Here is a 12,240-nt window from a genome sequence, read left to right as displayed (position 1 = left end):
CGTGTCACCGGCCCCCCCCCTCCCCGCGCCCCGCGGCGGCCCCGTTCGAGGCGGCCCCGGGAGTCCGCGCAAAAACGGAGTTGGCGTCACGGACAGGATTCGAACCTGTGCGGGGAAACCCCATTGGATTTCGAGTCCAACGCCTTAACCACTCGGCCACCGTGACTCCCGCGCCACCCTGCGCCGCGCTCCGCCTAGACCGGGCCCCGCCGCCGCCCGCCCCGCCCCCGCCCCGCCCATCCCCTCCCGGTGCGCTGTGCCCGGGCTCATACCGGTTCCCCGCCCCTCCCGGTGCCCCGCCGCCGGTCCCGGTCCCGTTCACACACACACACACACACACACACCCCCGCCCCGGGGGCCACCCAATCGGCCCGGTTTCCCCGTAGAGGGAGCGTCGCCGAGCTCCCGACCCTGCAGGTGGCACCGCGGCCCGGTCGCACCGGTAACCGAGCGGGCAGCGTTCGCCTAACGCAGGGCGGGCGGGAGAACGCGGCGCGCCCCGGGGCCGGCAGGGGGCGGTAGAGTGGGCGCGGCGCGGGGCGGGGCCGGCAGGGGGCGGTAGAGCGGGCGCGGCGCGGGGCGGGGCCGGCAGGGGGCGGTAGAGCGGGCGCGGCGCGGCGCGGCGGGAGGCGGCCCGGCCCGCTCGAAGATGGCGGTGCGGAAGAAGGACGGCGGCCCCAACGTCAAGTACTACGAGGCCTCGGACACCGTCAGCCAGTTCGACAACGTCCGCCTCTGGCTCGGCAAGAACTACAAAAAGGTAGGCCGCGGCGGGGGGCGGGGGGAGCCGACACCGGCCCCCGCCCCGCCGGGCCCGGCCTGTCACGGCCCCGCCGCCGCCATCGCCGCCCCCGCCACCCCCCACACCCAACCCCCCCCCCCCCCCCCCCCGGGCCCGGCCCCGGCGGCGGCGCTGACCCCCCTCCCCCCCCCCGGCCCCACAGTACATCCAGGCCGAGCCCCCCACCAACAAGTCGCTGTCGAGCCTGGTGGTGCAGCTGCTGCAGTTCCAGGAGGAGGTCTTCGGCAAGCACGTCAGCAACGCGCCCCTCACCAAGCTGCCGGTGAGCCCCCGCCGGGACGGGCACCGGGGTGCGGGCAGCCGGCGGCACGGAGGGGACGGGGACGGGGACACGGTGGGCCGGGGGCTGCATCCTGGCAGAGGACGTGGCCCGGCGACACTCGGGGACCTGGGGGCAAGGCCTCGAGCAGGGACAGCACCCCAAAGATGCGGGGAGAGCACCCCAGTGAGCCGGGGACAGCACCCCAATGGCCTGGGGACAAGGCTGGGCAGGGACAGCACCCCAAAGACCCGGGGAAAAGACCCCAAAGACCCAGGGATAAGGCCCCAAAGACCCAGGAAAAAGACCCCAAGCAAGGACAGCGCCCCAGTGACCCGGGGACACGGCTGGGCAGGGACAGTGTCCGCATGGCCCGGGGACAAGGCCCTGAAAGACCTGGGGACAAGACCCCAGTGACCCGGGGACCAGGCCCCAGGCAGGGACAGCCCCCCAAAGGCCCGGGGACAGCACTGGACCACGGACAGCACCATGACCCCGGACAGTGCCCCAGTGCGGGACAGCGGCCTGGTCGGGGATGGTGCCCCAGTGTCCTGCAGACGGTGACACTTGGGCATGGTCCTGCTGGGAGCTGCCCCCCCAAGCAGGGTCTGTGCCCCAGCAGCCGGGGGACGGTGTCCCACCAGGGACGGTGTCCCACCAGGGCCAGCAACCCCACACTGGGACACGGCCCCGACCACGGACAGCGCCCCAAGGACCCGGGAACACCTTATGGACCTGGGGACACCGCCCGGGGGACCCCAGGGCAGCACCCCGTGGACCTGGGGACAGTGCCCTGACGCAGGGACAGAGCCCAACGAGGGCATGGCACCCCGACGAGGGCATGGCACCCCGACAAGGGGATGGCACCCCGACAGGGGGATGGTACCCCGACAGGGGATGGCACCCTGCCCAGCTCCCCACCACAGCAGGGACGCAGCCCACCCCCTGCAGCCGCCCGCCCTGACCCCTTTCCTTCCGTTACAGATAAAATGCTTCTTGGATTTCAAGGCGGGAGGAGCCCTGTGCCACATCCTGGCAGCGGCCTATAAATTCAAGAGCGACCAAGGATGGTGAGCGCCTGCCTGTGCCCATCGGGGCTGGGGGACCTGGGAGCGGGAGGGGGCCGGGGTGGGGGTCACAGGGCCAGGGGTGTGTGGGGGGGTCCCCTTCCCTCCACGGGAATGCCCTGGGGTGGCCTTGGCCAGAGGCTGCACAGGGGTGGGCTGGTTGTAGGGCACCCACCTCCATAGCAAGTAGGTGCCAGGGCATGTCCTCCCCCCACCGTGGACCCCTGATGGGGTTCAGGCGCGTGTTCCCCCCCCCCGCCCCCCCAGGCTTTGGATGCTGACGAGGAGACCTGAGCTGTGGCTTTCATGAGAGTCGCTCTTTTCTTCCAATAAGGCGGCGTTTCGATTTCCAGAATCCCTCGCGGATGGACCGCAACGTGGAGATGTTCATGACCATCGAGAAATCCCTGGTACAGGTAAGACACACTGCCTCCACCCCCACCCCCCCCCGCCCTGGGACTCCCCCTGTCCCCCACCTGCTCACTGCTCTGCTCTCCTTCCCCAGAACAACTGCCTGGCCCGGCCCAACATCTTCCTGCACCAGGAGATTGAGCCCAAGCTGCTGAGCAAGCTGAAAGACATTGTCAAGAGGCACCAGGTCGGTGGCAGCACCAGGGTGGGGGGCAACGGGGGGCGGCCCGTCCTGGCACTCAGCCCTGGACCCGCTCCCCTCGCAGGGCACAGTGACCGAGGACAAGAGCAACGCATCCCACGTCGTCTGCCCTGTTCCCGGGAACCTGGAGGAAGGTGGGTGCAAAAGGGGGGGCCCCTTGCTCCGAGCACATGGCAAAATGCTGGGGGGGGGGGGGGGGGTGTTTGGGGGGGCAGAGCCGTGTTCGGCATCACAGGCGACTCTCGGTGGGACAGCGGGTCCGTGCTCAGCGCCGACCCCGCTCCGTGCCTCCTGCAGAGGAGTGGGTCCGGCCGGTCATGAAGCGCGACAAGCAGGTCCTGCTGCACTGGGGCTACTACCCCGACAGGTGAGGGGTCCCAGCGGGGGCTGTGGGGACGCGGCTGAAGCCCGATGGAGCCCCCCCATGCCTGTGGGGCACCCACAGCACTGCGGGTGCAGTGCTCACCCCATCCCTCTGTGCCCGCAGCTACGACACCTGGATCCCTGCCAGCGAGATCGAGGCCTCTGTGGAGGACGCCCCGACACCGGAGAAGCCCCGGAAGGTAACGGGGTCCCCCAGGCTGGGATGGCGGCTGCGCCCCCCCCCTCCCCTGCCTGCTGGCTGCCTGACGCGCCCGCGCCCCTGCCCGGCAGGTCCACGCCAAGTGGATCCTGGACACGGACACCTTCAACGAGTGGATGAATGAGGAGGACTATGAGGTGACGGATGAGAAGAGCCCCGTTGCCCGCAGGAAGAAGATCTCGGCCAAGACGCTGACGGACGAGGTCAGAGCAGAGCGGCAAAGCCGCGGCGGGGGGGGGGATGATGCGGGGGGGTCTCTGCTTGGCCATCCCACTCGGTCGAACCCAGCGACCCCCCTGTGTCCCCCCCCAAGGTTAACAGCCCTGACTCAGACCGGCGGGACAAGAAGGGGGGCAACTACAAGAAGCGAAAACGCTCACCCTCCCCCTCACCCACCCCGGAGGCCAAGAAGAAGAATGCAAAGAAGGGGTGAGCCTGGGCCGGGGGGGCAGCGGGGCCGGATCCAGCCCGGGGCTGTGGGGAGCCCAGTCCCCAGGCTGCTGTGGTGACAGGAACACGGGGTCCCTCCCTTCGCAGACCCTCCACCCCCTACAACAAATCCAAGCGCGGGCACCGTGAGGAGGAGCAAGAGGACCTGACGAAGGACATGGACGAGCCCTCGCCTGTCCCCAACGTGGAGGAGGTCACCCTGCCCAAGACAGGTCAGGGTGGGGGGCAGCAGCCCCGCCGCGGGGTCCGTCTCCCCCCACGAGCGTAGGCCGGGCTGGGGGCCTGTCCTTGGGGTGCTCAGCGCCACTTCCCTCTGCTGCAGTCAACACCAAGAAGGACTCGGAGTCTGCGCCTGTCAAGGGGGGCACCATGACGGACCTGGGTGAGTCCGAGCTGCCGGAGCCGAGTGCCGCGACAGGTCCTGCGGCACCACAGACCCGGTGGTGCCCAAAACCACCCTGCTGTCCTCTCTTCCAGACGAGCAGGAAGATGAGAGCATGGAGACAGCTGGCAAGGTGAGGCCCAGGGCCGTCCCCTCCTCCCCAGCCCAACACTCCTTCAGGGAAGATGTGATGTGTCCCGTCCCTGTCCCCGTTCCTCCCCCCCCGTCATGGGTGTCGCCTCTTTATCCCTCTTTCCTTGCCCCTCTTCTGGGTACAAAAAGGCCCCTTTCTGCCCTTCCCCTTCCCCCTGGGGCTGCAGACGGCTTTGCCACAGGCCATTGGCCTCATCCTGCTCTTGGTGAGGACAAAGAAGGGTGCAGAAGGGGTGCTCAGGACCCCCTCACCCATGCGGTGCTGGTCTCTGGCAGGACGAGGAGGAGAACGGCACTGGGAGCAAGGGGGAGCAGGCCAAGAACCCCGACCTGCACGAGGACAACGTGACGGAGCAGACCCACCACATCATCATCCCCAGCTACGCTGCCTGGTTCGACTACAACAGGTATGGGCGAGCCGAGGACGATGACGGTGCTGCCGGGTGCCAGCCGGATGGTGCGGGGCTGCCGTGCCGTGCCCTCCCCGAGCGTCTCGTCTTGCAGCGTCCACGCCATCGAGCGCCGAGCCTTACCCGAGTTCTTCAACGGCAAGAATAAATCCAAGACCCCCGAAATGTGAGGCCAAACCCTTCCCCTTCACCGTCCTTCCCGGTGCCGGCGGGGCCGCTGCCGGCGCTGACGCCTTGCCCATCTCCTCCAGATACTTGGCTTACCGCAACTTCATGATCGACACGTACCGGCTCAACCCGCAGGAGTACCTGACCTCCACGGCGTGCCGCCGCAACCTGGCTGGGGACGTCTGTGCCATCATGCGGTGGGTCCCGCGCCGGTGGGACGGGGCGGGTGATCGGTTCGGCACCCTGGAGCCGGCAGAAAGATCGGCGGGGTCTGAGCCTCGGCTCTCCGCAGGGTCCACGCCTTCCTGGAGCAGTGGGGCCTCATCAACTACCAGGTGGACGCCGAGAGCCGGCCCACCCCCATGGGCCCCCCGCCGACCTCCCACTTCCACGTCCTGGCCGATACGCCCTCGGGGCTGGTGCCGCTGCAGCCCAAGACGCCCCAGGTGGGTGCTCGGGGGGCGGCCGCTCCGCTCCCAGCCGCGTCCCCCCTCTGCCTTCCCCCGGTCCCCGCGGGGGCCGGGCGCGGGGTGGGGTGGGGGGGTGGGGGGATCGCACAGCTTCGATCCGTGCCTCAGGGCCGGCAGAGCGACGGCGACGCCAAGACGGGCCGCAAGAGCAAAGAGATCGAAGACCTCGTCACCGAGACGGTGAAGGGGAAGCCGGAGCTGGTAGGCGGCTCCTTGGGGTCCGTGCCCCCGCCGCTGCCTGAGGAAGGCTCCTTCCCTCCTCCCCCTCGCGCCCCGCATGCCGCCCTGCCCCGGGGAGCAGGGACGCGGGGGGGACACCGTGACGAGACGGGGCATGAAGGCTTCTCTGGCATGGGGTGGGGGGAAACACCGGCGTCCTCGTGGCCTGTCCCCCGTGGCCACATCCCCAGCGTCCCCTCTCCTCCCCCCGGCAGCAGACCTCAGCCTCGCAGCAGATGCTGAACTTCCCCGACAAGAGCAAGGAGAAGCCGGCCGACATGCAGAACTTTGGCCTCCGCACCGACATGTACACCAAGAAGAACGTCCCCTCCAAGGTGGGCACCCCCCCGTCCCTGTCATCCCCGTCCCCCTGCCCGCCGCCACTCACCCCTCTCCCCCCCCACTGCAGAGCAAAGCCGCCGCCAGCGCCACGCGGGAGTGGACGGAGCAGGAGACGCTGCTGCTGCTGGAGGTGAGGGGGGCGGTCCATGGGGAGGGGAAAAACGGGGCTGCCGGACCCCGCCGACACCCCCCCCCCCCCCCGCTCCGTCCCGCAGGCCCTGGAGATGTACAAGGACGACTGGAACAAGGTGTCGGAGCACGTGGGCAGCCGGACGCAGGACGAATGCATCCTGCACTTCCTGCGGCTGCCCATCGAGGACCCCTATCTGGAGGACTCGGAGGCGTCCCTGGGGCCGCTGGCGTACCAGCCCATCCCCTTCAGCCAGTCGGGCAACCCCGTCATGAGCACCGTCGCCTTCCTGGCCTCCGTCGTCGACCCCCGCGTCGCCTCTGCTGCCGCCAAGTCAGCTCTGGGTAACGCAGCCGCTCCCGGCATGGCACGGCATGGCACGGCATGGCACAGCATGGCGGGGGGCATGGCTGAGCCCTGGGGGGCAGGAGGGACAGGGTTTGGGCGGGGTGGGGGATGTGAGTCCTATAGGGAGTCTATAGGGAAGCAGGCTGAGTCCTATGGAGAGACAGTGCAAGCCCTGTGGGGCTACAGGGAGAGTCCTATAGGGAGACGGGCTGAGTCCTATGGGGCATGCTATAGAGGGGCAGGGCAGGAGACCTGCGAGGGGCTGGGACGACACCCCCCCACCCCAGGGATGGATGAGCAGTGCTGAGGACCAGGGCTGGCTCCGAGGGGTGCTGGGCTCCCCACTGCCTGCCCTGCCTGCCCCACTGCCTGCCCCACTGAGGGCCCCTGGCACTGCCCCGCAGAGGAGTTCTCCAAGATGAAGGAGGAGGTGCCCACGGCCTTGGTGGAAGCCCACGTCCGCAAGGTGGAGGAGGCGGCCAAGGTGACGGGCAAGGCCGACCCCGCGTTCGGGCTGGAGAGCAGCGGGATCGCCGGCACCACCTCCGACGAGCCAGAGCGGATAGGTGAGGGGCAGTGTGATGAGTTTGCTGGGCCTGGGGCGGGCAGCAGCGGGGACCGACCCTGCCGCTTGCATTCCCAGAGGAGAGCGGCACGGAGGAGGCACGGGCCGAGGCGCAGCCAGCAGAGGAGAAGAAGGAGGCAAAGGTAGCGACTGCCCTGGGGAGGTGGCATGGGGGGGGGGCCCCCGGGGAGGGCGGCCATTGCAGGGATTGGAGCGGCTGCCGGCCTGTTTCCCCCCGCCAGGAGCCCCGGGACGGCACCGCTGAGGAGGAGGAGACAAAGGAGAAACCTGGGGAGGCACCCAAGAAGGAGGAGGAGAGAGGGAAGGAGGTGGAAGGCGAGAAGGAGCTGGACAAGGGTGATGGTGATGGCACAGGTGAGGGGGGGGACACCCAGCTGGGCTGGGGGCACTGTGCGCCCCCCACACACACACATCACAGCTCTGCCCCAACACCACCCACGTCCTGCCGCAGGGGAGCCAGAAAAGGAGAAGGAGGCGAAGGAGGGGCCAGACGAGGCACCAAAGGAACTGCCGGAGCCCGAGGCCGAGCGCAAGGCCAAGGTGGAGCGGGACATCGGTGAGGGGAACCTCTCCACCGCTGCCGCTGCTGCCCTGGCCGCCGCCGCCGTGAAGGCCAAGGTGAGGGTTAGGGGCTGCGGCTGGGGGGGGGGGGGGGGCAGCCTGCGTGCGGATGCTGAGGACACAAACGACCATGCGCACGCGCACACACACCCACCCCACACACACACCCCCCACACCCCCATGTGTGCCCCCCCCCCCCCAGCACCTGGCAGCAGTGGAGGAGCGTAAGATCAAGTCGCTGGTGGCATTGCTGGTGGAGACGCAGATGAAGAAGCTGGAGATCAAGCTGCGGCACTTCGAGGAGCTGGAGACCATCATGGACCGGGAGCGCGAGGCCGTGAGTGATGCCAGTGCTGATGGGGGGATAACCAGGCAGCTGCCCCCCACTCCAGCATCCCCTGCTGACCCCCCCCCCCCCCCGTGCCCCCCAGCTGGAGTACCAGCGCCAGCAGCTGCTGGCGGACCGGCAGGCCTTCCACATGGAGCAGCTGAAGTACGCGGAGATGCGCGCCCGCCAGCAGCACTTCCAGCACCTCCAGCAGCAGCAGCAGCAGCAGCCGCCCCCGCTGCCGCCGGGGGCCCAGCCCCTGCCTGCCGGTGCCCCCCTGGCCCCCGCCGCCCACCCGCTGGGTGCACCGCCCGCCCCCGCCATGGTGGCCCCCGCCGAGCCCGTGGGGCAGCCGCTGCCCGGGGCCCCCCCGCCGCAGCCGCCCCCGCCGCCGGGCGCCCCGGCCGTCCCGCACGGTGAGTCGGGGTGCCAAGGGCTTGGGGCGGGGGGGGGTGTTTGATCTCACCGCCAGGGGCTCGGCGCTGACACCCCCTCCCCGGTTCCCCCCACAGCCCCGGCGCCGTTCCCCGGGCAGCAGCCGCCGTCCCAGAGCCTGGCTGGCAGCCTCGGTGGCAGCGGCCACCCCACCGTGCCCGGTAATGCGCCCGCGGCCCTGCCCTTCGGATTGCCTCCATCCGCCATCCCATTTAGCATGGCTAACCCCCCCGCCGAGCCCCTCGGCGCCACTTTCCCCGCTAACCCGCCCGCCCTCCCGCTGCATGGGGCCCTCGCCAGCAGCATGCCGTCCGGGGGGCTGCCCCCCCCCACCCACCCACCCGGCCTGGCCCTGCCGCACCTCGCGGGGGGCTCGGCCGCCGCGCACAGCCCCGCCATCGTGGCCGCCGTGCAGGGAAGCCTCCTTCCCAACCCCGGCCTCCTCGCAGGTGAGACATGGGGGGGGGCCACCGGGGATGGGGAGGTGGGGGGACACACTGGGAGTGGCTCGGGGGGGGGGGGGGAACCCACTCAGGGGCATGGGGCTGGGGGCGCGGGGGGGTGTCCACCCTTCCTGGGAGCTGTGGGGCAAGAGGTGCTTGTGCACCCCCTTGCCCCCCCCAGATGTGACCCCCCCCCCCGCCCCCCCCTTTTCTTTTCTCTCCCTGCAGACCAAGGCCCCCCCCCTGCAGACGGACCCCATCGCGCCCAGCCCCAGCACGGCCACCCCCGTCCCCCCCACGCAGTGAGCCCCCGCCGGGGCCGAGGATGCCGCAGCCCCCCAACCCTGCTGCTGCCACCGGCCCGGGGAGACCGGCCCCTCCCGCCCCGCAAGGCACCCCAAAGGAACCCCCCCCCCCCCTTGACACCCCCCCCTCCCCGCTTTGGTATTTTTTTTATGATTGTCCCAGATTTTATTTAAGTGTTGGTCTCCCCGGGCGGGCTGGGGACCCTGCTCCCCCCCGGCTATTTATGAGACAGCTCCAATGCCACCCGGCACATGGGCATTTCCCCCCCCCCAGCTCCTTCTCAGTTGTCAGATTCCCCCCCCTTTTTTTTCTTTTTTTAAAAAAAACACAACAAAAATAAAATTCCAAGTCCCCGGGGCGGGAAGAAACAGTGTCATGGTGCAGGATCTGGGGGGGGGGAGCGGGCAGAGGTTCACAGACCCAGCGTCACCTTTTTGCCATTTTATTTGATGTCGTGGAGCAATAATTTAGCCGGTGGGGCTGGGAGCCGGGGGGGGGGGCTGGAGGGGGGGGAGGTGGCTTGGTCACGGTATCAGGAAAATGAGGGAAAAGGCACAAAACCAGTGATGGGGGGGAAGGGAAAGGGGTGGGATGTGTTGATGGGGGGGGGTGTGTGTGTGTGTCTTCAGCCGCTCAGCACCATCCGGACCAGCTCTGCGGAGAGAAGAGGGGAGAGTGGGGTGAGGGGGGGTCTGCTGGGCCCCCGCAGCCCTCGTCCCCAGGAGAGGCAGGAGAAAAAAAAAACCAAAACCCAAAGTCAAATGGCTGAAGAGCGCGAGGAGGAACCGGCGTCGCTGCAGCCCTCGGTACGGGGGGGGCTCCACCGCCCCCCCACGCCAGCACCCATGTCCCGGCCCCAGCGCGCAGGGGGGCTCCATGCAGAGGGGCATGCGGGGGGGGGGGGGGAAGGGGGGATGCTGCACCAAGGGCGAGAGCGCAAACTAGGCGGCCTTTCTTTTTTTTTTTTAAAAAAAAAAAAAAAAAGACGACAATACTGAAAAAATAGGAAGGAAAAAAAACTGTAAGTAACTGAGAGCAACTGAGGGGAGCGGGGGGAGGCGTACCCCTGCGGCGTCACCCTGACAAGATGTGTCTCACAAACGCTGGGAGGAAGGAAGGAGACATGATGGTCAGGGAGGGAGGGGGCCACAGCCGAGCCCCCCGGGACCCCAGCCCCCCCCCCCCCCCCCGCCCCGACCCCCCTGGGACCCCCAGCCCCCCCGGACCCCCGTCCCTCACCTTCGTAGTTGATGCAGCCGTTGCTGTCCTCGTGCCCGGCCACCAGCTGCTCCACCTCCTCCTCCGTCATCTTCTCACCTGTGGGACAGCCCGCGTCACGCCGGGGCGATGGGGGGGGCACCCCGGGGGGGTCCCCAGGGTCTGGGGGCCTTTGGGAGGATTCCTGGTGCTGGTCGGGGGCTTGCGACTGGCCGGGAGCTCACGGGGGTCCCTGGGGCTGGCTGCGCTTTGGGGGTCCCCGGGGGGCTCACAGGGGTTCAGGGACCCGGGGGGAGGGTGGGGGGGTGTTGGGGTGTGACGCTCACCCAGGGTGACGAGGACGTGGCGGATCTCGGCGCCCATGACGGTGCCGTTGCCCTCCTTGTCGAAGACCCGCAGCCCCTCCACGTAATCCTCGAAGCAGCCCTGGTCCTTGTTCTTGGCGATGGTCTGCATCATGGGCAGGAACTGCTCGAAGTTCAGCGTCTTCAGGGCCATCTCTGCGGGACACGGGCCGTGGGTGGGGGCCGGGGGGGACCGGGGGGGCCCTGGGGAGGCGGGGGGGGGGGGGGGGTGTCCCCACTCACCATCGCTCTTGGGGTTGCCCAGCACCTTCATGACCTCAGCGTTGGTGGGGTTCTGGCCCAGCGCCCGCATCACGTCCCCGCACTGGCTGTACAGGATCTTCCCATCCCCGGTGCGGTCGAAGAGCTGGAACGCCTCCTTGAACTCTGCCGGACCCCCCCGTGTCAGCGCCTCGGGACCCCCGGGACACCGGGACACCCCCCGGGACAACCCCCACCCCCCCCCCAGCCCTCCCATCCCGGGGGACCCCACACCCCCACACCCCCCCTCCCGCACCCTGAGCCCCCCCGTTACCCGCCCCCGGGACCCCGCACCCCCCCGGCCCCGGGTCGGGTGTCGTTACCGGCCGGGATCCGGTTTCCCGGCGGAACCCGACGCCGGCCGGGATGGAGATACCGGGATGGTGCTGCCCCCCCCCCCCCCGCGGCCCCGCCCCGCAGGAATGCGCGGCCCGGCCCCGCGCTATGCCCATATAAGGGCAAATGGCGCAAGAAGGGCCCGCGCCGCCCCCCCCGCCCCGCGGCCCCGGTCCCGCATCCCCCGGTCCCGCACCCTCCGGTCCCGCATCCCCGGTCCCGGCCCCCCCCGCCCCGCACCCCCCGGTCCCGGCCCCCCCCGCCCCGCTGGCACGAACGGCCCCGCCCGGGTGAGACTTTGCCCGGGGAAAGGCCCCGCCCGCGGCTGCGCAGGAAGCGCTGGGGGCGGCGGGGCCGGTCCCGGGGCCGGGGGGGGGGGATGCGGGGGTGGGGGGGGGTGAGGGGGATCCGTTCATCCGGTGCCCGGTGCCGGTCACTCACCCGCAGTCTGCTCCTCCGAGAAGTCGCACTGCGGGAAGAGCGCGGCGGTCAGCGGGCACCGGCACCGCCCGGCCGCACCCTCGGGGATGGCGCCGCCAGCCGCGCCCCCCGGGGCCCCCCGCCCCCCCCGCGCCCCCCCGCCCCGACCCCCCCCCCCCCCCCCCGGCCCGGCCGGGTCCGTCCCCCCCCCCCCCGCAGCCCCCCGCCCGCGGCAGCCGGTGCCCGGGTCCCGGGTCCCACCATGGCGGCGGCCGCTCCGGTTCCTGCTCCGCGCTCTGGGCCGCGGGCGGCGCGCGGGAGGTTTCTACCGAGCGGCGTCACCGGCCGCCTATTGGCCGCGCGCTAATTAACGGGGACATTATGCATGAGGGGGCGGGGAGAGGCGAGGCCACGCCCCTTGTCCCGTGGGGGGATTTTTTGTCTATAGATGGGCACCGCGCGGGGCCGGGGGGGTCGGTGCGATGGGGGAGACCCCCACGCGTGACATCACCACGGGCACCCCGTGACGACACCCCACGGAAAACACCCCAGTGAGACACCTGGGGGGGGGGACACACACACCGGACATCCCACCCATGGGCACCC

The 12,240-nt window shown here is 70.2% G+C and overlaps 2 protein-coding genes and 1 non-coding gene across 8 annotated transcripts; 1 reads left to right on the top strand and 2 right to left on the bottom strand.

Moving 5' to 3' along the window:
- Positions 1-84: 84 nt before the first annotated feature.
- Positions 85-166, bottom strand: TRNAS-CGA (transfer RNA serine (anticodon CGA)). Its single transcript has one exon. It is a non-coding gene; the product is annotated as a tRNA-Ser (tRNA).
- A 437-nt stretch (positions 167-603) lies between these two features.
- SMARCC2 (SWI/SNF related BAF chromatin remodeling complex subunit C2) lies at positions 604-9,391 on the top strand. Of its 5 annotated transcripts, none has more exons than XM_075737612.1 (29): positions 604-760; positions 945-1,064; positions 2,046-2,131; positions 2,463-2,544; positions 2,634-2,726; positions 2,806-2,875; positions 3,039-3,108; positions 3,229-3,304; positions 3,396-3,527; positions 3,638-3,753; positions 3,862-3,986; positions 4,097-4,156; positions 4,252-4,289; positions 4,586-4,716; positions 4,814-4,885; positions 4,971-5,084; positions 5,180-5,333; positions 5,466-5,558; positions 5,795-5,911; positions 5,986-6,048; positions 6,134-6,392; positions 6,801-6,962; positions 7,040-7,104; positions 7,204-7,336; positions 7,434-7,600; positions 7,746-7,880; positions 7,975-8,287; positions 8,384-8,755; positions 8,978-9,391. In XM_075737612.1, exons 1-29 carry the CDS (start codon positions 650-652, stop codon positions 9,226-9,228), a joined length of 3,780 nt encoding a protein of 1,259 aa, XP_075593727.1. In that variant the 5' UTR covers positions 604-649; the 3' UTR covers positions 9,229-9,391. The 5 variants fall into 5 exon arrangements, with proteins under 5 accessions (XP_075593727.1, XP_075593726.1, XP_075593729.1 ...); XM_075737611.1 differs by having other exon boundaries at positions 5,792-5,911; positions 8,978-9,390; XM_075737614.1 differs by having other exon boundaries at positions 5,792-5,911; positions 8,384-8,467; positions 8,978-9,387.
- A 90-nt stretch (positions 9,392-9,481) lies between these two features.
- Positions 9,482-12,009, bottom strand: MYL6 (myosin light chain 6). Of its 2 annotated transcripts, XM_075737617.1 has the most exons (7): positions 11,896-12,009; positions 11,656-11,683; positions 10,861-11,004; positions 10,600-10,773; positions 10,295-10,372; positions 10,120-10,158; positions 9,674-9,709 (listed from the first exon to the last, which is right to left on the bottom strand). In XM_075737617.1, exons 1-6 carry the CDS (start codon positions 11,896-11,898, stop codon positions 10,130-10,132), a joined length of 456 nt encoding a protein of 151 aa, XP_075593732.1. In that variant the 5' UTR covers positions 11,899-12,009; the 3' UTR covers positions 9,674-9,709; positions 10,120-10,129. The 2 variants fall into 2 exon arrangements, with proteins under 2 accessions (XP_075593733.1, XP_075593732.1); XM_075737618.1 differs by lacking the exon at positions 10,120-10,158 and having other exon boundaries at positions 9,482-9,709.
- Between the last annotated feature and the right edge of the window lie 231 nt (positions 12,010-12,240).

Source organism: Balearica regulorum, chromosome 29 (genome assembly GCF_011004875.1).
Source record: "Balearica regulorum gibbericeps isolate bBalReg1 chromosome 29, bBalReg1.pri, whole genome shotgun sequence".
NCBI classification, from domain to species: domain Eukaryota; kingdom Metazoa; phylum Chordata; class Aves; order Gruiformes; family Gruidae; genus Balearica; species Balearica regulorum.
Note: the sequence above shows the minus strand (reverse complement) of the source record. Positions and strands in the feature narration are given on the sequence as shown.